Here is a 24,362-nt window from a genome sequence, read left to right as displayed (position 1 = left end):
CAATTAACATGGAATGTTACTTTATTAGTGTTACTTCGTGAAGATTATAGATTTTTATTCTACGTTAAAAAGTATTACTCAGGAAAGAGAGATTATTTAATGTAACAATAATTAATATAGAATATTACTTCATTTATATTTATTATTTGGAAAAAAATGATGAATACCATTATCATTTGATGTTATAAATTATTACTTGGAAGAGAAAGATTTTTCTCCATGAAAGAGAAAATACGTGGATTATTACTATAAATATAATAATCAAAGGTAAACTTAAATAAAGGAATAAAATTAAATTCACTGCATAAATTAGTAATTACAATTGCATTTGAAAAAGATATTTGTCGTTAAGGTAATATCCTAAAAAGCTCTTGCAATCGATAGTAAGAAAATGATTACTCCTACCTCTAATAAATTCAAATCAATGATAATAAATTACTCGTCCAATATATGTATATATAAATAAATATGTACATAATGATTATGACACTAATATGAGCTTAAACTGATTAAGAACCACTGTACTAGAGCGTGGCTTAATTCGGGAACGCCATCGCGCATTATGAGTAGACGGTGATAAATTAAATTTGAATCGTACACTTTTGTCAAGCTGTGATTACGGAGACCGGTCTTTACGCGTTCATTTTTCATTGAATAACGCGAAAGCATCATCAGGAGAATTTCGTTGCTCGCGGTTGATACTTCCCGAGCGCGTCGTCATTAAAATAATTATCACCTTTACGCACTTTATGTACCCTACCGTGAGAGTATAATGAGTACCAGGGCTTCTTTCCCGTCTTCACGGTCGACGAACCCAGCCAAGACGTTCTAGCAAGTTGTTTCATTTTCACATGACCGTCTAAGGAACCTTTATTACTCCAATTAATTACCAATTAAGTCGGAACGTGCATCTAAGACGCTCAATCGACTTAATGCACCATGGAAGACAACGGGGTCGGCTAAATCGGTGTTGTTCTAGACCCGGTCTCTTTACAATTAAGATATTTGATTGTTTGATAGAACAATGTACGAAAATGGCCGGTTTTGGTGCTCGTCGGAAGAGAAACACTTTTACGTAATGTGTGGATATACTTCTCGAGAAACCAGGAAACAATTGTCATTTAATCGACGTGTGGTGGGAAAGTTGTAATAAATATATTTGAAATCCATTCTTGTATTTTTCATGTAGTGGTTTTCAAAATAATTAACCCTTTCGGTACGAACGCCGGATATATCCGGCATCCATCTAATAACATTATATATTACTTATATAATTACCTCGTACAGCGGGAAAAATATTATCTCAAATTAGAAAAAAAATAATAGCAGTATACACACTTTTATACTTATATTAAAATAAAACAGATAAATAATACGTGAGTTATACTGCCATGATATTCCTACTACAACTATAAACTTTTAAATGTATTTATTACAACGTCCCAATCACATATGGATGAAATAAAAATTCTTAGGATGTTAAATAATCGTTCCTTTTCCCCGAAAGTAAAAAGACGCCCAATTTCGACCGTTTTCCTTTGGAGAATAGTCAAATGTGAATAACTATACCTAGAAGATCGAGAACCTCTGTGCTTCCTGCGGTGCTTACGATGGCCTGACCTGGTCTCCGAGCCTCTCGAGAGCTCGGATTCGCAATCAGAGTGGCGACTATGTCTCCGATGACTATGACTATGACTTCTTCTACGATGACCACCGCGACTATGACTGTCCCCTGAACTTTGGCTCTCTACAGAGCTGCTCCGTCGCTGGAGCCTGCTTAAGAGCTGAAAATCAAACAGAGAATCGTTTTAATATAAATATCAATTAAATAAAAATACAGTCTGACAATAATATACATTATTAGGTCTACATAAAGGGTTTTATAATTTTCACCTAGTAATTTATCTAAACCAACGATCGTGTAAAACAAAAATATGGCTCAGTGAATTAATAATTAAGTAGAAGATAGTGGATAAACATGGCATGGGAAAGATTCGAAAGGACGGAAGTACGGTTCTACATTTACTCCTCGTATGCAACGTTGGTTAGTGATTAACCCTAGGATGACTCGAGTCTGAGACTTGGGGTCATTTGCTGCCCTCGGGAACTTGAGAATCCATTAGTGCATAATGAAGTTAGTGGGAATGACTGTCGAGCGAATGGAAAAGTAAAATCTGTCAATTTAATGTAGAAGTTTATCATATGTTTATCATAAGTGATGATTAATGAATAAAGCCCAACAAATTGGCGTGAGAATCTTTGTGAAAACTATGAAATTAATTTAAAAATAATGATACAAAGGTTGAATTGTTATATTTCTGTAGGTATTCAAATTATATGTAATTAAGAAATAGATTAATTTTGTTTGTTATATTGAACAACAATAGTATAAGATGCAGTTAGTTATTTATTAACAATAATGTTTCAAGTATTAATTGTTCTTATTACTTAAATATTTAATTCTTATTTTCGTATTGTTTTGATAATTTCTACATCCAAATTTATTTCAAGGTTTATTAATAAGTACCTAAAGAGGGCCGCGCAATTTATATGTCGAAATCCTGTGGTTAATAATTAATTTGAAAGCGCATCTTTATATCATGCAATACTTATACATGCAAATGCTGATTGATTTCTGACAAAGCATCGTTGAAGAAAGCCAAAATAAAGGGGAGTAAACTAAGTGTGTTAAGTCGATGAAGACCCCAAAAGTCTCAGAGTTAAAAAAAGACATTCTCAGAAGGATTGTAAAGGATGGTGGGAAGTAGTTGAGTGATGACAATCCAAGTACAAAAAATTATGGTTGGAATCTGGTCAACCGATTGCAAAGACGGCTCTGCGAAATGTAGCCAGATGGCGAGCACCTGGTTACATCAGATGGCTGCCCTGTTTAACTAATATCTGAAGCCTGGTGAAACTGGAAATCCAGTTCAGGAAATCCTGAATGTGAAGCCCCTGTTATAGACTCTCGTATGGGAATCAAGTTTTTAGAAGACGTTCGTAATTTCTACTTGAAGGATGTTGCTATTATCATCTACTACATATTAAAAACAAAACCAACATTGTCACAATGACTGCTGAACCGTGGTATCTCGGTTAAATAGCGATTGTTAAACAGCCTTAAGAATAGGTCAGACTCTTTTCATTATATCTTATCTAAGATGTCATCACATGCAAACAGTATAGGAAGTCAACGTCCTGTGAAAGTTAGAGAATAAATTTCTATTATTATAATACCAAACAAAGAGTTGCTCTACTTGTTCAGACTATTGTTTTTATACTGTTCTATCATTTCACGAGGACTTATTTAGTTTCTTTTTCTACTCAAATGACGTGACTAAGTACTTGAAGACGGATAAAGTCGACAGCTAATCCTGGTTTTACTTTGAAAAAATGTTAACACAACATACAAACAATAAAATAAGACGAAGACCTTTGCATAGTTCTAATAAAGAAGTACTTTAACCATTTGCATTCGGAGTCACCACTTTGCAAAATGTGCGAACTGAAATTGCGACTATTAAATAGCGTAACTTTGAAACCATGTAATGTAATGTCTACCTAATTCACATATGTACACATACACATACACAGGTGAAGTTTAATCTGGCACATAACATTTTGCCAAAATATTTGATTTTATCAGAAGAATTTTTATTTGAGAAAAGCCGCCACGATTTATGACTAATAAGAATTTTAATAAATATAAAAGATCCATATAATCACTAAGAAAATTTGCAAGGCTCACGATACAGGCAAAGCATCCGAATGCAAAGGGTTGAAAATGTATTATACAGATATACAGTGGGTGTAGAAAGTATTCGTACACCGATCAATTTCCAAAAAAACTATGTAAAATTGTAATTTATTAACTTACTTTTGATAAACAATAACATTTTACATATTCTCGGAAATCTCTAAAATAGATAGATTACAAAAAAAAATAGCTATTTATGTAAGTTGCGAAATTAACAAGAAAAAAACAATTAATCGATAGAAATGTTGAGGCAATAAATATTCGCACAACTGTTTAAAAGTACTTTACTCGAAATATGATGTTTTCTAATTCGTACGGAGTAATAAACTAATGTGTTTACATTACAAACTCTACTGTAAATAGTTCGTCATAAGAATCGTATAAATACTTATTGCTTCTATACTTTTGCCCACTTTTCGCATATTTTTTTGTTAATTTCACAAATTACATTAACTAGTAAATGTTGTTTGGACTATATCTATCTTAGAGACTTCCGAGAATATGTAAAATATCATTGATTATAAAAAAAGAAGTTAAGACACCACAATTTCACACAAAAGTTTTTTGGGAAATTGATCGGTGTACGAATACATTCTACATCCACTGTATCTTAATAAATTATGAATTTGAAAAACGTACTGCCGGTGCCGTTCCCGCGGAGCGGACGGACCGAGGACTAGACGAAGTATAAAGACCCCGAGGTTGGCTCTGGGTCCAAGGCGCGCTCCTGGTGCTCCTGGGACTCGAGTTGTTCACCTGCCTAGCGTTTTGGGTGCTGCACAGAATGTTCCCGCTCGGTGGAATACTGCCTGGATTCGCGTTCACGGTGGCAGGTGTCTCCACGAAAGGGCCGACCATTTCTTGGCCCTCCACCACTCGTCGTTGCGCTCTACGGCTAGGAGTCCTCTGGAATATCGGCGGCGGATTCCGTCTGATCACCGTGTGCTTCTCCGATCCAGACGGAGGACTGTACGAACGGAAACGTGAGTAAGGGCTCAGAGGCGGTGGTCCAGTAGCCATCAGACGGAAGAACGCTTGGTGCTCCAGGCAACATTTCCACAGGTGTCTGCACGCTCCCTTCGACGGTGTCTCGAAACCGTGCGTCCTCTCCTCGGAGTTCTTCTCGCTGACCCTCAGCATGAAGTATCTACCCTGGAAAGTGGTGCAAGAGTATTTTGAGAATTACATGCAATTAACGACGTTCAATAAATAGATAGGTAGATAGTTCAAAGGTTGATGATTAGGATAATATACGTTTCGACATATACTTAAGGTTTTTTTGGCATACTGTAAATATTAGGTCGTTCTATAAGTTTATGCTGAAAACTGGTATCAATATTTAATGAAAAAACTACAGAAATTTTATAATGACTATGTCATAATGGCGAGAAAACATTGTAAAATGAGAGACATCACCTCTTTTTGTAACACTTAAAAGTATGTTTTTTTCACATATTAATTTCCGTAGCAGAAGTATAAGTGGCATGAGCGTTTAGGATGACCTAATATTGGGTTGTCTGGCAAGTCCGTATCGATTTTTGGTAGGTGGTATAGATCTGAATATATAGGTATGGTTGAAAACAAATAACATGTATAGATCCCTTAAAAGGTGGAAAGGTTGTGGAGAAAAATGGTGCCTATACAATTCAATACATATGTATTAAAATTCAAATGTGTTGTTGAATTTTTCTTAATAATTGGCACGAACTTTCTGGACAACCTAATATAATCTAATACAATGATACATAAATTGAGTAGGTAAGATAAAGTTGAGAAAAGATGGAAAAAGTGGTTAAAGCCTATGATGTACTAAATAATAATTAAATAACAGGCAACCTTCGATCAGTGAAAAAATGTTTAATTTCCATCCCTTTTCCTTTTTTTTAAATGCATTTCACACTTTAATTTATAAGGTTTGTTCTCTTTTAATTCATGGGCTTTTAAAAATTAGGATAAACAGGGTAAGATATAGTCAAGAAAAATGTAGCTAGTCGAAACTTATGATGTTCTAAATAATAATGCATGTACCTGTTTTCTTTTAATCTCCTTTAGTTTCTTTAAATATAAGATATACCATACGGTAATTTATAGCACGTGCAAAAATATATAACTACCACTAAACTTGCTCATTTAATTAACCAGCCCTCACAAATTAATGTAACAATGCATATAAAACAATATACATATACAAACTATATCGCTTGTTCATTCAGGTAATGAAATTCTCAGAAATTGCGTAAGACGTCTACCAACCTTATAATAGATTTTGTTGATCCGAGGCCAGTAGTAATTTCCCACTTTGGTCTTGTTGCGCAACAATATAATCCCGCTGGGTGTTAGGCCCAAAAAGTATTCCACGCTGTCCTCGCCCTGTGGATCAGGATTAAAGAGGTTTCACAAATTATCCCTACTCAAGGGATCTATACTATTTTTAAATGAGAAAAGTAAATACACACCAACACAGGATGTAAATCGACCCCATACATTTCGAGCCATTTCACCTTGTCCAAGTAATTTAGCTCCGCCGCCGATGGTAATTGACCTCTGGAAAGGATGTCATTATTACTATCTAATTTACTGCCATTGTTAATGGCATACATTACGAATTTACACGGTAGACTTATGCGCTATCCGAAACAATTAGATCACGTGCCTGAACAAACTCGAGGGAATGAATTGAATAAAATAGAAACAGAATGCATTTAACCTTCTTGAATTAAAGTGTAACTATTAAAACATCATTGCGAGAAATTATATGTACTAAATCTATTGTTTTTATGATGATATTTTCTTCCAACTATATATTCCGAATGATTTACTTTCTGCAAGAAAGACTGTAGAATCCAGAAATAATTAAATTATATTCTTTATATAATTCTGATTCTCAAAAGTGATATTATTCTGAGAAACGCTTGGCATTTTCCAGAAAATTTAAATGCTACTGAAATATTCGGATGATAATTAATTCGAGGTGAAGATGTATATGTTAATAGTTTTAGTTGTTAGAATAAATACTTTGCTGTGTAGCGAAGTTTTTTTTAACGAAAAAGTCGTTAATTTAAGAATCATAAAGGTACTTCGATAATGGTCATTGACACTTACACAAGAGTTTTATGAAGTTCCACTATACGGTTCTCCAATTCTGTAGTTTGATTGGCTAAGAATCGAAATTCGGTCACGTAGCCTAAGGAGTGTCTCCTTGGATCGTAATCCCCGAGTTCCGCTGGAACAAACAAAACAAACTTAGTTTTTTACAATTTCATTTCATATTTTATTCATAAAAAGTGTATTCAATTTTATATTATTCGATAAATTAATCCTTTTTCTCATTTCATGTAAGAAATCAATTAATTCCATTTATCCTATAACAGACTCTATACATAATTATTTTCTTCGTCCTATTCACTAAATACGTTTTTATTTATTCCATTCGATAAATTAATTATTTCCATGTATTCTATGCAAAAAATTGGTCAGAGTAAATTATTCAAAAAAACTTTCGAATTACACTCTGAAAAATTGATCAGTAACATAAATCCTAAATTACAGTTACAATTTCAGTTCTACACAAAATAATATTCATATACCTTAAAATTCTAATTGAAGATTACCTCGAACCAATAAATCAAAATGAAGGAGTATCCAAGAAAATTAAGATTTTCGATAACCCAGAGAAATCCATCGTTCCAGAATCATTTCTTTATCATCATTCGTTTCACGTAGAAAATTTGTAATCACATGCAGAGTCTTGTACGCTGTACAAATTCTGCGAGTTCAATAGTAATGTAATTCACGTCCGTTACACGCGGCGCACCGCAAGTAATCGTCGTTTTCTCTGTGTATAACAGCTTCTTTTTATGAATTTATGTACGTATAAGGAATTCATCCAGAATTTATTCGCAACGTATTAAGTAAATCGTTCCATAACACGCATTCCTATAGCCGGATGCTAGCACGCACGAAAGTACTCTCATCCTGCAATTCTCGTATGTGTAACTCATGCCTCCCTTTTTTGCGACCCCCTTCTCTATCGTCTTTATTTACTATCACGTCGTTGCATAAGTCTTGCACGTCGATTCATCATGGCATACAAGACCATCTCAATATTTTTATACGCTACAGAAAAATGAGTTGAAAGTGAGATAATGTTGAATCGATTGAATCGACATCACAAGATAAAATTTTAGTTGCGTAGGTATCAGACTTACTATCTCAAACAAAGTAGGTAGGAACAATGCATTACCTAGTATATCGTTTGTTACATTACAAATTCGATATGTTTGACCCTTTGCACTCGGATGTCCTCCATAAGGGGACATCGTAAATCTAACAAATTTTGTTAGTAACACCATCAAGGATTTACGTTTACAGTGGTGTTACCGATTCAAGAAAGCTAGAAGAATTTATAATCAAGTTTAATAATACCAAACACGACACGTTTCCAAAGTTAGACTATTTTATGTAATGCGATTGCTGTTCGCATGTATTGCAACGAGATGGTGCAGAGTGCAAAGGGCTAATAAATAAAATTTACACTTCTGTTAGACAGAATATACGTTCTAACAGATCACACAATAAAAAGTGTATAAACTGCATTATGGTCAGGTATACATTGTAATAATGAATAAAGTACTATAGTGTCCGAATATTAATACGAGTATGTAACATACCCAAACTTGGTGGTATGGGGGATTCAACAGACAGATTCAATCGATATTCTCTTCAAGCTTGATACTCGTTCGTTGTTATGTATTTCCGCTACGCACGAGGTAACCAACTGGTTCCTTTTTTCATTTTTTGGATGATAGTACACATTTCGAGAATGTTACGTCAAATGTTCAGAAAGAAATCTCTGGACTTGCTAGCGTTACAATCTCGAGTGTGGAGTAGTATTAAGCGCGTTTTCAATTTGTTTCACCGCTTTCTGAGAAAACTATGGGTTCCATCTACATGGTTCAAATCTCATTCTCTTCAGAACGCTAAGTTTTATGGCCTGACATAGCCGTTCTTGTGAAGACTGTTTTCTTGTATGTTTTCGTTTTAAATAAATAAGAAACAATTTCGCGAAAAATTCAGAAATATTGTTTCAAAGACCCGTCATTTTCTACTTTGTTGGCACTGAAAGGGTTAAACCTATATACCTAAAATATGCTCAAAGATAAGAAAACTTTAAGTAAACTCCTCTGTGTAAAAAAATATCTCGAGAAACACTTAATACTTAATCCTCTAATGTGATTTCCTCCCTTAGATAAAAAATATTTTTATCTAGCACCCCCAATCGTCCCAAAATTCCTAAATAATATCCTCTCCATCCTCGAGGTGCTGTTTCCCCCAGACCAAAGTGGTCCAAACAACCACGTCCAGCGTGGCCACGTGACGCAATCGAGATCCCAGAGGACAATTACTGGTATCTGATTCGCGTCGTGGATTCTCCGCTGGTCGGGAATTCGGTTCCTTCGTCAACCCTGTCCCTTCGCACTCCCCTCGTTGTTGTCGCCCGTCTACTCCCACAGGGTACACCGACAGAAATGCCCTCCAGAAATCATCCTAGTCGGTTAATTGAATCACCGACTTTGATGAATATCGGCTCCGACCGGTGGGTAGGGCACTTTATTTTCCCGCTGGTTTCTCGTTCCTGTCGTCCACGGAAGAAAGAACCCTACACCTTGTCGTCGTCGGCTTCTTGCATGCTCGCTCGGTCGTGTAATTGCGAGACCGCCGGTCGGGGACCGCGGAACGATCGGTCGAGCCGCGTTATGCACGAAACGCGGCATAGTTATCGGGTCCCCAGGCTCTCGGTTCGATGAAGCCGTCGGAAAAGGGATCGTTATGGATGGAAAATGTCCGCGTACCGACGTCCGATCGTTCAAAGAATTGTCTAGAGTCGAAGAAAGGGAACGGGAGGAATGTAACTCGATCGATAGATGCCAATCGGTCACGGTGCGTAATCGGAATCTCTCGATTCCCGTTCTAATGAGTCGTCACTCTGATTCTTGATTGATGGAGATTACCAATTCAACCGGCTATAGGCAGACGAGCCTAATTGAGCGATAAGAAATCGCTACTGGGTCGAAGAATTACACTGGAATGCCCATAGTTTGTATTAGGTGTAGAAATTAATCCTGTGCCCTTACTAAAGTAAACTTATCTTTTATTTACGAATAATGCTTTTATTTATGTATGAAGAAAATACATGACTCAGTCGCACATTCGAAGAGGGCACATATGTGGTTGTAAAAAGAAAATGGCGAGTAAATGTTTCTACTTTAAACTTCAATCATAAATGATTTAATGTAAAAGCACACGATTAATTTCTACGTTAAGATATTTTCAAGTACACTTATAATGTATTGGAGGAATAACAAAAGGCAAAATTTGATGACTGCTAGACTTTGCATATGCTAGATGTACATTTCCGAAGATTATTGTATATTATAATGGCCATCAGGTTGAGACTTAATGCGACGAAATGATGAGTAAATATTTCTACTTGAGTTATAAATATATGAATGTAAAGGCACAGAATTCATTTCTATACCTAATAAATTATTGGTAAATGTTGTTTATTGTCTTGGCAAGTCGTAAATGGGACGGGAACAGAACTAGAAATGTTTATATTTGGTCTTTTTTTATCCAAGATCCTAGTTCAGCTCAATTCCTATTTGATGTTGTTTTTTGTGTATTTTGCAAATTGGCGTTACTATTTTATTCAATGGTACTGTTGCTGTTTCTTTGGCGTATTTCATCGTAATACAAATTATGTTTGGCTATTAAACAAGATTCCACGGTGGAATCATTGATAAATACTAATAATGGATACCAGGCAGCTGTATATCCCCATCAAAGTTTCATATTTCATGAACGATCTTGCTCGTTATAAATGCAATATGGGTTGCATGCGCAGGAATACCGACTAATTAATATCCCCGGAATGCGGTTTATGCCAATCACTCTCGACATCGTATCGCGCCCTTAAGGCAGTCTCCTGGGTATGCTTTACAAGCAAGTCAAGAATGAAATGCCAAATCTGGTCATTTTACATCACTTAGGGTTAAACAAATGAAACATCGAAATTAAATTGATTAAATTAATTTGTTCACTGCCACCTTTTTATATGAGCAGCTACATTCGAATAAATACTTGATAATAAGATTTAATTTTCATTTAAACAGAATTTGATAGTCTAATCTGTGAATTGGCCAATTAAGGTTAGACATAAGTCATTTGAAAATAAGAGTAGGATTGCGATTCATTTTGATTTTGGGTAAAATATGTACGAATAAATGCGAAAATATTGAAAAGGATATTATTAACAGTGTTTAAGAAAAAAATTCACGATCAAACATTTTCATTTTAGCATTCCAAAGTAAAATTAGCCCTTCACAACCCTGTAAAGCCTCTAAAGTCACATTCTCACTATCTATTTTTTCAAAGTATAATTCTTTTTATCAATATAAATCAATTGTGCATTTAAAATAATATGTTACAATCTTCGAGACAATAAAATAAAACACAATTTGAAGGAACCCAATGTTTAAAATTTACCTTTTGATTTACGTCCACTTAAGCTAGTTACATTTCTAAACTTTAATAAATAAATTACATTAATACCTTGTTTTTTGTATAATTCTCACGATTTGATGCGTACAGCACCATAAATAATGCATTAAAAATTAGCAAACGTTAAAGAGCCAGCCTATGACTACGAATTAGCACTTGAATAAAAAATTCTTTAACTTTCGTCGGTGAATGTACATTCAGTAGCCATTTCTATGCGCTAAAAGCGGCTACACTGCATACAATTAAGAGAAACCAGGCGTAAGAACGGCAGATAATAGAACAATAATAAACGTAGAAGACAATGAAGCTTCGGGGTATGATCCCATTATCCGAGCCTCGATGAAGCGTCTTCGAATTTCCATCGTACGGCCCCGCGGTGGCGTGGGGGGTTGGAAGGTCTCGAGAAACGATGAAACTAAATTAATTCACGAAATGAAACAACGCCCTAAAAATGAGTCTACCCGAGTGAAAGAGTGCTGGGCAAGGAAATGCGCAGGAATAATGGGATCCGCTCGAGAGACTTCCGAGAAGAAAGAATGCCCAAGGTGATTTCGTCGCCCGTTGTAATGGCGTTGCGCTCAAAGCTTTCCTGCTATCTTGTTTGAGATCTCCAGGAAGAACTGGACAACGCTTTCACCGTCGAGGGTCCATATCCATTTGAAAATAGAGCGCAGCAACCGGCCGTTCTACTTATTTCCGGGGTTGAACGTCAATATTTGCCGATCCCGTGGCAAAGGGCTCGCCACTCGAAAGGAAAACGCGTTACCTTGCTAGAAACGGCATAGATATGTCACCGAGAACGCAGAAATCACGGTGAAAAGTAACCATCCTCGTTGACCACTTGATTAATACCCGCCCGTTAAAACGTCTTCCCGTGAAAGTACTTTTCGACTCTGAACAAGTATGTAATTACATATCCAACATAACGATGAAACTTTTTTTCCAGCAGGAAACCAGAAGTTGCGTTCGTTTGCCTCACTTTAGGAGCAAGGGAACGCGATACCATTATCGCTCCAACAATTTGTTAACATTACGAATCCATTGCTGAGAATGAAATTATTTGTGATAATTTAGTTAAACCTCTCGGAAGCAAACATGGTCGATTGTATTTTCTGTGCATTTTTGGAGTTTAGCTGAATTTTCGAAAATAATTTAAATAGGGTAGCAGCTAGCAATACTTTTCAGTTATTGACTATGTTGCAACCGAAATTAATGGCCTTATTTAGGAATGACAATAATCGTTAATATTAATATAGTTTCATCGTGATGATGTATAGGATGTAATGTGTTGATATTAAAAGTAAATTAAATGAACGTCATGATCCTTTGTTAAAAATGAAATTATGTAATAATAATTTAACGACATGGTCGATTGTATTGTCTGTGGATTTTTGGATTTTAGCTGAATTTCAGAGAATAATTGAGAAAAAGGTCGTAGCAAGCAATACTCTTTCTTCACACATTGTTGACCGGCATTTTTACACAGAAGCGATTTCATAAATAAACTGCAATAAACTTGATTTATATTTCACCAACATAATGAATTAGAATGAAATATTTTACATACATAACACGATGAACAAAGCTTTTGCAATATTTTATATGACTCTGGGTTTCACAAATTGAAATAGATAATGCAAGTGCGAACACGAGTTTACTCGTGACCGGTCAGCAATCTGTTAATTACTGATAATGTTACAACCGAAATTAATGACCTTCTTTAGAAAGGAAATTAATTATCAATATTAATATAGTTTCATTATTATAATGTATAAAGTGTAATGTATTGATATTAAAATTTAAATAAATGAATGTTAAATGTAATTTGTTAATATAATTAACATTCTTTTTCACTTGCTTTAATTTGTAGAAAATAAAAGAGTTTATTTAAATTTCTTTTCCTTAAAGAAAATGACACAGGAAGTACTATATTGTAAATGTACATATTATATTTTTATAAGTTAATTCTAATTTTAACAGAGTATTCCTTCTACATCAAACTATATTAACAAAATTCCTAATGACATCTAAAAAGTATCTTAAATAGCTAATAATATTTTTACTGTAATTAATAGACTACATATGTTTATATATTTACGGCAAATGACTGTATGAGAATCTACATAAATGCAAAAATATATAAAATATCAACAATAATATCCATGTTATGCTAATTAGAACATAAGATATACTTTCACGTAAATTCCATTTCTGTTCTTCTATATGTGAAAATATTAATTTGTATAAACAACCGCCAGCCACTAATAACCAGGTTCTTCCTCTCTAAATTGTAACAACGCGAGCCTTTTTAGAACCTTCTTCTTTTAAACTGTACCACGAATTAAAAAATGTCAGGAATCGCTCAAATGACAGGTTCATTCAGATGCATGCAGCGAATAAATCGCTGTGCAGAGTTTCTATTCGTCACCTATTATTCGAATAAAGTTCCATCATCTCTGCCTACATTGCTTGAATTTGATACGTGCAGTGAACAATTTGAAAAAGGTATACGTCGATGAAAGGAAACTGTGATATCGTACTGCCTTTCTTTTCTTCATCTTTCATTCCCATTTTCCATTCAACATATATTATAACGATGCATATAAATATCGGTCAAGATTCCACCTCTTGTTTGCGTTTTCCATATTCCACGACAGTTATTCACCATTTCCATTCTGCCGTTGCTAAATTATACGGCGCTACGATCCATTATAAAGAACTTCCCAGCTCCACCATGCTGGGGAATGATACACTGATTCAAAAAAGTATTTGCAAATTCAATTTTTTGAAAATGGTATTCAAAGAAGTTGTACATAAGGGTAATGGGCATATTTTAGTGCTTCATTGTCATAAAAGTAGTATGCTAATTCAAAAATGTTAATAATTTACGTCATAATAAATTTATTAAATTTCTTTAGAGCTATATATATTTTCAATATTTTGTATACATCTCTTTTACTTCAAGAATCGCCCCTAGTCTTTTTGCAATGAACTTTATAAACTTTCTTGTATGATGACGCAAAATTGATGACCATACTTCGATAAGAAGGATTTTTAAATCATTTTGATTCTATTCTTTTATTCCTGATTTGCAAGTATAAAATATGCCACACATTTTCTAGAGAATTTACATTAAGGGGGTTGAGACACGTTATACATAAGAACTATTCTTTCCTTTGTTTGACAGTATGTTTGGTTAAAGAAATATTAATTTACTTACAGTAGTAAGTGTGCAAATACTTTCTTCGCATTATTTTCAAATGTTAAGTCATTTCTAAGTCAACATATTATTTCTGTGTATAATAAAGCACTCAAATTTCTATGTTATACAAGTATACTACATCTTTGCAAGCAGTTATCTTAGCACATTCGCGACCGGCAGTTGTTTTACGTTTCCAATACCGAACACTCACGAAAATAATAAGATTCTGAAGTAAATATTATCTTTAATGTTGTAAATATGTAGCGTATAAAATAAAAAGATTTTCATAATTCGTACACTTGCTAGTAAGGTAGATGATATACAACCAGGAATAGAATTTAAAGTGACGAGAATTCACGTCAACGATCGCGAATGTGTTAAAAAAAATGTCGATTGTGCAAATCCTCCTTTGTCCCACCGTGTATCCGCGACGCATCAAGGAAAAGAGCGCAACACCGAGGATTCGTTTATTTGCACGACGGAAAGGTGGAAAAGAAATGCGAACAGGAAAGTCGAACACGTGAAATTATGTTGCTTAAGATGTTGCAATCCATCCTCCCGCGGTGATCTCATCCACGGCGGACCGCACGCGCATTCAGCGAAGTTTATCTCCATTTCGCGAAGCAAAACGCGTGCCGTGTCTCTTTCTCATGTCTCTCTCATTTTTTTTCCACTCGGTCCTCGTGTCTCTCTTTCTCTCTTCTAGCTCCACGTTTCGTTGTCAACGGGCTTGGGACTGACCAAGAAGAAAGGGCATTCATTTCGTCTCTTTTGACGGCGATGAGACGCAAACACGACCGTATCTTTCTCTCCCCCGCCCTTTCTCTATTTGCATGACTTTGAATCTCAGCAGCAGATAACTAACGCGTGCGGACCTGCGGCCTCCTTCCGCCCGGCTAGAAGCCGTCTTTGCTACCGAGACGCGGATAAAAATCAAATGGTAAGTGAAACATGTAGTAATTTCTACTGATAGAAGTTTTTTAGTATCGAAATAATGGTGAATGGTGTATTTATTAATTTTTGCTGGTAATAACACGTATAGAACTGAGTAATGGAAATGTTACTAGGTATTATCTATACGAACAAGATTATATCAAATTCGTTGGTTGGTTCTGCAGAGATAGTTGTAGATACGAGGCAATAATAATACAGAAATAATCTGAACAAAAATGTTCATAAAATTAAGAGAATTTATTATTTGTAAAATGAAAGTGGCAGTTAACCCTTTTACCGCGATATGATTTTTATTGGAAATTCTAAAAGGCGTAGAGGTGCGAATTTAAAAAAAAATATCAGCTTATAGGGAATGATAAGACGGAACTTTTTTATATTTACAGTTTATTCATACGACGTTTAGTTTCAGAGATAAAAATTGAAAACATAGAAGTTCGCTGCAAAAATTGAATTTTAAGGAAAAAGGTCTTTTAACTTTCCAATTTTTATATTCGAAACTAAGCGTCCTATGAATAAACTGTTAATATAAAAAAGTTTCATCTCATAATTCCCTATAAGCTGATATTTTTTCATAAATTGGTTTAATGAATATAAACATTCCTCTGTGCCCCTTTCTCGAGAGCGTATATATACGCCCTTCGCAGTCAAAGAATTAATGGTACGAACGATTTTTTTCAATTAAAAATTTGTCTAAACTATGTTACATATGTATGCACGTGTTTATATTGAACTAAATAGTGTTAATAATATTGTATATAAAATATCTGAATACTATGCAATACATAATATCAAAATATGTACATAATAAATATGATATAAAATGATATAATAGATACGACGTGAAATGTGCATTAATCAAAAGCTTACTTAATACAGTATGTTTATTTATCAATAATCATCGCCCGAAATAAAGAGTTTCTAAAGTGGATGCCTGGATTTTGTTTTTAATAACAAAAAACATGTATCAGTATCTTGCATCGTGTGTACTTTTATTTAAAATTAAAACAAGTCAAATATGTTTTACTCCATTTGCGTTTTACTAAATAACAAAATTCTAACGCTACTTAGAAATTTAGAAATTCCTTTATATCATACACAGTTGTAGTTAATATTTAAGTTAATACAAATACTCCTAAGAACTCCCTGCATTTCAACGACAAAGGAAAGTCTACTTAGTTCTTCGAATATACAGAAGAATGTCGAACAATGTACGAACAATGTCTTCTACGTAGAAGGCAGGAACAAGTAAAAAGGTGAATAAGCGCGAGCAGATTCTTTCGCAAAGCATGATTACTTCTTCGATTTGATCAATGTTCCGACCGAGGTATTTCGAAATAGAAATAACAGTCTGAGAGGGAAAAGAAGTTGAAAGTACCTTGGGAAAGTTTAACGCGTTACCGTCCATGCGAGGGTCTCTTTTCGCCAGCGAAATTGAAATCACGTGCCGTGCAAAGCTTCCACGAATCTTTTTAAATCGCTTTTCTCTGATCGTACCTTTGTGGAAAACTTTAACCCTCGTAGGAAAAGACTTTCGAGAAGTGTTCCTCTCGGTGCAAGCACCGTTTCTCTCCTGTGATATCCCAGATTACAGACACAATGGTGTTATTGCTTTTATCAGACAATCGTTACCGAATAAATGCGCGGTTAGTAATGAAACGGAGACCTATTTTCATGTTTTTGGAACTTTTATGGAACAACACCAAATAGTGGTAGTTAATGGCGAGGCTGAGATTTACATTAACATTTTTAATACGTTTATGGAACATCGACATTCAATTTCTGTGATCAATGATGAGACAGACCTATTTTTATATTCTCGTTATATTTATGACTCAAATCGTTGGTCTTAGTTAATATGTTTCCTTTGGAATTGTTATTTATAAATTATAGAATGCTGTGTATTATTACAAGCTTAAAATTTTTTATTTCCTTTCTCATATTTGCAATATTAATTATTTTCAACCTTCCTTGTTTTAGTTTATTTTATTTTACTTTATTTTAATTAATATACCTCGAGATTTTTTACAAAAAAGGAACATATAAGATCGAAGAACGATGGAAAAAAGTCCTACAAATAAATGGCAAACACTTCGTTAACACTAAACCTACCGACATTTTATTGGTGCCTATTTTTACCTCGATCGATTAAATAAAATGTCTTTTATAATTACGAACAAAATTACCTCACTCGTTACTAAATTGAATAATACACGAAACAATTCTATACAATTTACCTATTTTAAGAAACCACACAAAAGTTAGAAAACGGTCATTTGACTGAGGTAGGTTTAGTGTTAAATAGTGTTTTACAAATGTTCTAATGTATTTGAATTGTGTTCCAAAAAAAAATGTTCCACACGAACTTTTCCTAGTACCTAATATTTTCTTGCCGATGAACTCATCCACGAACATCATCGCAAAATATCCCTGAACTTCTCCCTGAGGTGATAGATCCACCCATGGCCGTTCTTCGACTTTTTCCTCAAAATTTCGCTGAAACGTCGAGGTCGTTCTTCGCGCGTTCGCCGGAAAGGCGACGAAAAAGAAATGATTGCGAAGTGTAATTTCGTCGTGTCGGCTTCGGGCGGGCGTGGGCGCATAATGTGGCACCGACCATGCAATTTTGTTTAGACTCCCTCGAGTCGGAAATAAGCGTACACGAGCGTTAGGCGTTGCCCCGTGAAATTTTCCACCTCACGCTGTCTCGACGTTCGCGGGTCGCGGAATAAAACGCTGCATTATCGCGATAAAAATGAACAAACAGCCCACCGAGCCGCTCTGTGTTCCGTCTACTTCGATGCACAACCACCGGGGGGATTCTAGACTCGCCGATTCTCGCTGCGTAAAACCTTATCGGGCGTTACTGCTCGGGCTCGTCGTGCAACGCGAGTATTCGCGGTAATGCGTCAGTATGCTTGTGAAAAAAACCGAGCAAGTGTAACGACCACCGTGCAATGACCCTCAGTTTCGATGCGTGGCTGCTTGGGAGTCCAAAGCGCCGTTTTTTTTTTTATTAGGTTGGTGTACGTGAAACGTCGTTCGTACAGATGAAACTGTAATTACGATTAATATTGAGTGTCGGGTACTTGATCGAAATTCCACGTGATTTTTTATATTTTTTGTTGAATGCTTTATCAGACGGTTAAGAAGATTAAGGTACTGTATAAATTATAGGATACAATCCATATTTTGCCTCAACTTTTACTAATTTTGAGATTTCTGAATTTAGAGATTTGTTTAGAATTTAGAATTTTATTTTGAGATTTATTAAAAGCTTATTTTTATCAAAATGAAATATAGCTTATGTTACTCGCGGATATCGTAGCTTTCTATTCCTTGAACAATTTTAAGAATCGGTTTAGTTGTGCCAAAGATACTATAATTTTCTCGGTTATTGTTATATCCATTTTTATTCTTTACATTTTATGAAGTCTGAATTCGAAAACATAAAGAGTTTTTTAAAAAGGATTCTAGGATTCTGCTTTTTAATCAAACACAAAATGTATATCATTATGTAAGTAAACGTGAAAGATGATGTTTGAGTGTCCATCGCAACTACATTGAGAGGCGTACGCTATCATTAAAATACAAAAGTCTAAAACTCCTATTAGAAACCCCTTTATATACTATTTATTTTAAAAAGAAACATGTATTACTAATGTATATGAACAAAACATTTAGTTTCATTTAAATTCAACGAAAGGAATAATTTAACTAGTTAAGAAACAATGAATTTTAATTAACAACAACGAGCTTGAATGTTAATTTTCAGAAATTAGTAATTGCTAGTTTTGCTCATATCAAACAAATTTTTGAAGTGCAAAGCCTTAACTAATTTGATAAAATTAAATCCTAGATTTACAAAAATTATCATTTCTATAAATTAATAATATCTCTCTTACATTTACTTCGTTTTAAAATTATTTATTCTATAAAAGGAGGTCTAAATATTTTTTAAATCTGGGAAACAAAGCTGATTACGTTTAAACATCGATATATAATCCCTTACATTTTCCAACCTGTTTAATCACGGTGTACCTTTAACACTGGCGCATAAGAACGACTAAGGCTACTGTCTAGCACGCTGCAGTCAATATGAGAAGGGACAAAATAGTCGAGTGACACTCGACGACGAGCTGCTGTGACAACCAGTGCTGTCGAGTCTCACTCGACACCGATCGCAGAAGGTTAAAGGACTGAGATTGCGTGTCTGCAGGTGTGCGTGAAAAGACGAGAGCTATAACGACCTAGCACAATCTAATACAGTAACCTGGGAAAAATTATGAGAGAATAACGAAGGATGGTGTAGTGGAGGCAGATTTTATATAGCCCTGAACGGCCCATTGATCTTGTTACTGTAATCGTTTTAGAAAAATCGAGACGACACATTAATCGGTATTAATCCATCTTTCATGAATAACAACACTCGTGATTTATCTAATATTTATGTCTTTGAGACACTTAACCTCTATAGGGACGAATTATTTTTTGTAATATACTAAAATACATGATGATGATGTACTTGACATGATAATGATCTTTTAAAACATTTTGGATTGAAATCTATGGTAATAACGAAATAAAAATGAATTAAATATACAAATAATAGGAATGATATTACTAACATTTTCAAAAATTAAATAGAATTATGTAGCAGAGAAACATAATTTATACGAGGAAACAGCTCTACATGAAGATACATTAATATAAATTCAAAGAAATAAATTGTTTTCAGAATAACGATTAAGGATATAAAAATATCTCCTTATACTATAGAATTATGGAATATGCCAAACGAAAAAAAAAAGAATCTTTTAATATTTAGCGAAACATTATTCCTCATATTTTAAATTTCTTCTGGCTATAATGACACGCGTGATTAATCTACTTTTAAATTGTAAATCATTGAAAATGTTACTATAATTATTCCTTTCATTCGTAAATTATGTTTTTGACAATATCTACATATTGTCATAACCAAATTATGCGTATTACGTCTATCTCATAAATTAACAACACGTAATCCATATGTCCAGGTACGACGCTACATGTGATCACACATTTACAATTATTATGAAATACATTTTGTATTTTACTGAATAGAATAAAATCCTTCCATCCCCCCACAAAAACAATTAAAAATAAACCAGTAAGGAATCGAAACGTTCCGTCATAATTTAATCTCGATATAAAATAATTTTTAATAAAACTAAGCAGCTAAATTTTATTCGCGCCTTACTTCCATGCGCATCTTAAATAAATGAAAAACGTATACGTATGCGGAAGTGCATGAAAAGAGGTTAAGGAGTCGCGAGAACCTCTCGGGGAACCGAGTCTTCTCGACGAGATCAGCTCTACATGTTGTTAATTATGTGAAAGACTTTAGAGTTTAAAATGTAGACCCTTCTGACAATTTTCGCTATTAATTACCGGTGGTTAGTAATCCATTAAATATATATCGATCAGTACCGAATAGAAACTCCAGATTCTAAGCTGATTGTATGCGTTAGCTTAATTAATTGGTTTCCTCAAACTTCAAAGGCGTACACGCACCGAGTACTGTTCTGAAACGCTGTTCACGTGAATTGACTCGTGGAGACAGATCAAACCATAGATGTTTGAAGAGTAATTCTACACGTGGCACTTAGACAAATCTAATTCCAACTTGAAACGAACGACTGCATTTGAATATAAAAGCAGTATTCATTTATGAAATTTTATTGACTATGTAGCAAATTTTAAGATGTTCTTTGATTGATGTAAGAAAGTAACTCTATTAGCTGAGGGCTTCAGCAATACTTTTCAATTGTATTCGAACGAGACGGTTTCTATTGTATATGATGGAATGACAATTTTGCAGTCTCGAACAAGCTATTATTTATTTTAGGTTTCAATGTTTTATTTTAAATCTATCTTTGGAATTTGCAAATTTTATCATTCAATCTACCAAAATAGCATATAAAAAGAATTTATGAAATTAATATATAGAGGGGTGTAATGATAAATAACAGCAGTCTCAAGAAACTATTATCCACTTTACATTTACATGTTTTTTTTTAGAATCATCTTCAGAATTTTCAAATATTACATTTCAATGTATTGAACGATTACATAGACAGAACTTACTAAATTAATATATGAAGAAATCCAATGATAAATAAAATAAAATCCAGTCTCGGAAAAATAAACTGTTATTTATCTTGCATTTAAATGTTTTATTTTAGAGCCATCTTCATAATTTGCAAACTTTACTATTCAATCTAATAAATTATCATATAAATGAATCTACTAAATTAATATATAAACTGATGCAATGACAAATAAAATAATAAGCTTGCTGGAGTTTGCAAAACTACCATCCTTTAATTTGTACACATACAAGATCGATTGCTAATATTTGTATCTACTTTATTTTATTATAAATTCCTAATAAAACATGATTGATCTGGTCTCTATAAAAACTTCCCCCTTTCCTATTAAAATTGACTATTATGTTACTGAATTGATAAAAATCAAGGATATCATTAGACGTCGAATTTTTACGTTTTTATAGGAAACTTGAATATGCATGAAACTACAAAATGCATACAGTATGCAATAATACAAAAAGAAATACTGAAATTAAAGTTCGTATTATAATATTTGCAGAGTAAAATATATTCCTATTTAGATATGTACGTTTGCAAAGATTTTATTTTGCGTAAAAATCCGCTGTCTAGTTATCACAGTACGTTTGTAGAAAAAGATCGCCTGGATTGAAACATGCATACAATTTAAAAGAGATCGTTGACACCAAGCTAGGTTTAAACGATCAAACTTGCCCAGAGGAATCTCGTTATTAATTAATGGCCAAGACACCGTCAATAATTACGCAAAACCTGTTTTACGAGATCGAGTGTAAGATTTTGTAAGGATGTATTATACAACGAATTCCGGTCTATTTTTCGCATAATATGCCCAAGAGAAACCAGAACGACTTCTTTGCATGTTTGTGAACGTTCAAGGACACTCGCGGGTAAGAATTGTACCGGAAGACGCGAGTGTGAGGAAATTGTTGGCAGTGAAACAAAAGGAGTTACGGCTTATTTTCAGAATTGTAGTGGCGCGTTTAATGAGGGATGAGCACTCGGGGGCCATTTGAGGTTTATGCTCGCAATTGTCTTGCCGAGATTACTTGGTTAAACGATTTTCCTTTGCGCCACATCGGGATATCCTATTTGCACGTTCTTCTCGCAAGTACGTTCTTCTTTCAATTCTCTTTTCTTCCAGAAAATTATACTTTTCAACCACTTTGTTCTCACCTACGAGAATGTTTACATCCTGATTTTTGTTCAGTACACTTTTGCTTTTCCAGTCTACTGTTGTAAAGAGTTTTCCAGAAGAGGCTTTAAGAATTTGAATGCTGACAACTACGGAATGCTTATTTTACGAACTTTTATTACGTTGCCTGAACATTTTCTAAAATTTTAATCAGATATTATTTTTATCAGATATTGTTCTAATACGTACGTTTGTTGCAAATATTCTTAGACTTAGTTTTTTTCAAGAAATTCGTTTCTTAAAGAGAGCTTACGTTATTATAGCCAATTACTTAAAAGAAATTAAAACATATGTTACTTTATCTATTATTCAAAAACTAACTAAACGTTCTGCATGCTATTTTGATATTCTAGACAAAGAAAGATAACATTGTCTTCATCTACTATCCTTTGACATGTGGTATTATAGTCGAAAGAAATTTATATATATATAGATTAATTTATATTCATATCCAAATTCACTAAAACTTTATACTCTTTGGTACAACCAGTAAGAGTTTATTACTAAAGTGAAATGAAGTAATTACTGTAATGCTTTCATTTAATAGGTCACGTGTTTTTTTTTTTAGAAGACCACCTTAATGAGTTAAAAAAAGGATACGTAATTAAAGTCACATTTATGCAAACAAAAGGGACCATGAATAAATCTTGTTAAATTACAAGTACATGGCAAGGAAATTAAATTGAAAAAGATGCTTGGAAGATACATTAAAAGACACGAGTTTTATTGATAATAGAATCAAATTTAAATTAAATGCATTAAATTCAAATTAAATATATTTTAATTACCCACAAAACTCAAGGACTCTAATTTATTAAATTTCTTAAGCATCTTTTATCCTTTTAATTTTTTTCGCTTTGTACAGTTTAGAGAAACGTGATCCTTTTGAAATATCTCTGTCGATTAATACGTCTGAGAAATTCTATTCGTTCTAAAAATTGTCACAACGTCTCGGGTAAAAAGAAATTAATCCTGCTTTCAGACAGACGCGTTCGAAACTGTGCGTTAATTCAGCAACGTTATTGCCAGCCCTCGCTCTTCCGTGTCTAGCCTGGCTTTCTTTGACCTTGAAATGATTAATATCCTTGGATTTAATTAAAGCCACCAATTTTAATCATAACGTTCATTAGAAACAGTAATAATCTCCGCGTCAAGGTGGCTGAGGGAAGCTTCGTTGCGAAAAGAAATCGGGCGAACATTAACCGTCTGATTGATTGCGCTTCTCTACGTTCGCTTTCCTAGCATAGCGCATGATACATTTGTTCGGAAAATTATACGTTTGTAATGTGAGCAATGTGGACCCGATGACGCAAGGTATTCCTACTTTTTTAGCAGAGATTATACAATTACGTGATGCAATTTAAGTACACCTGCATCCTTTCAACGCGTGATACATTGTAAATCGTTTGTGGCTACTTAACGTTCTTCGTGAAAGAGATCATCTATATATATTATTTATAATTAGACTGTGGATTTTATGCATTTATGACGTACGTTAATATGGAAAACACACAAAATATATGTACATAATGTTTGCTGAATGTATTGTACAATTAATATGATAATAAT

At 34.1% G+C, this 24,362-nt stretch overlaps 1 protein-coding gene across 1 annotated transcript in view; it reads right to left on the bottom strand.

Annotated features, from left to right (window-relative positions):
- LOC128873660 (band 4.1-like protein 4) overlaps window positions 1–24,362 on the bottom strand; it is a 128,814-nt gene that overhangs the window by 4,668 nt on the left and 99,784 nt on the right. The window contains exons 6-10 of the mRNA XM_054117372.1: window positions 6,860–6,980; window positions 6,214–6,301; window positions 6,011–6,127; window positions 4,397–4,909; window positions 1,570–1,784 (exon numbers count right to left, since the gene is read on the bottom strand). Of these exons, the coding sequence (XP_053973347.1) occupies window positions 1,570–1,784; window positions 4,397–4,909; window positions 6,011–6,127; window positions 6,214–6,301; window positions 6,860–6,980 (1,054 nt within the window). The remainder of the gene's footprint in view (window positions 1–1,569; window positions 1,785–4,396; window positions 4,910–6,010; window positions 6,128–6,213; window positions 6,302–6,859; window positions 6,981–24,362) is intronic.

Source organism: Hylaeus volcanicus, chromosome 3, assembly GCF_026283585.1.
Source record: "Hylaeus volcanicus isolate JK05 chromosome 3, UHH_iyHylVolc1.0_haploid, whole genome shotgun sequence".
NCBI classification, from domain to species: Eukaryota; Metazoa; Arthropoda; class Insecta; order Hymenoptera; family Colletidae; genus Hylaeus; species Hylaeus volcanicus.
This window is presented reverse-complemented; position numbering and strand designations above follow the sequence as displayed.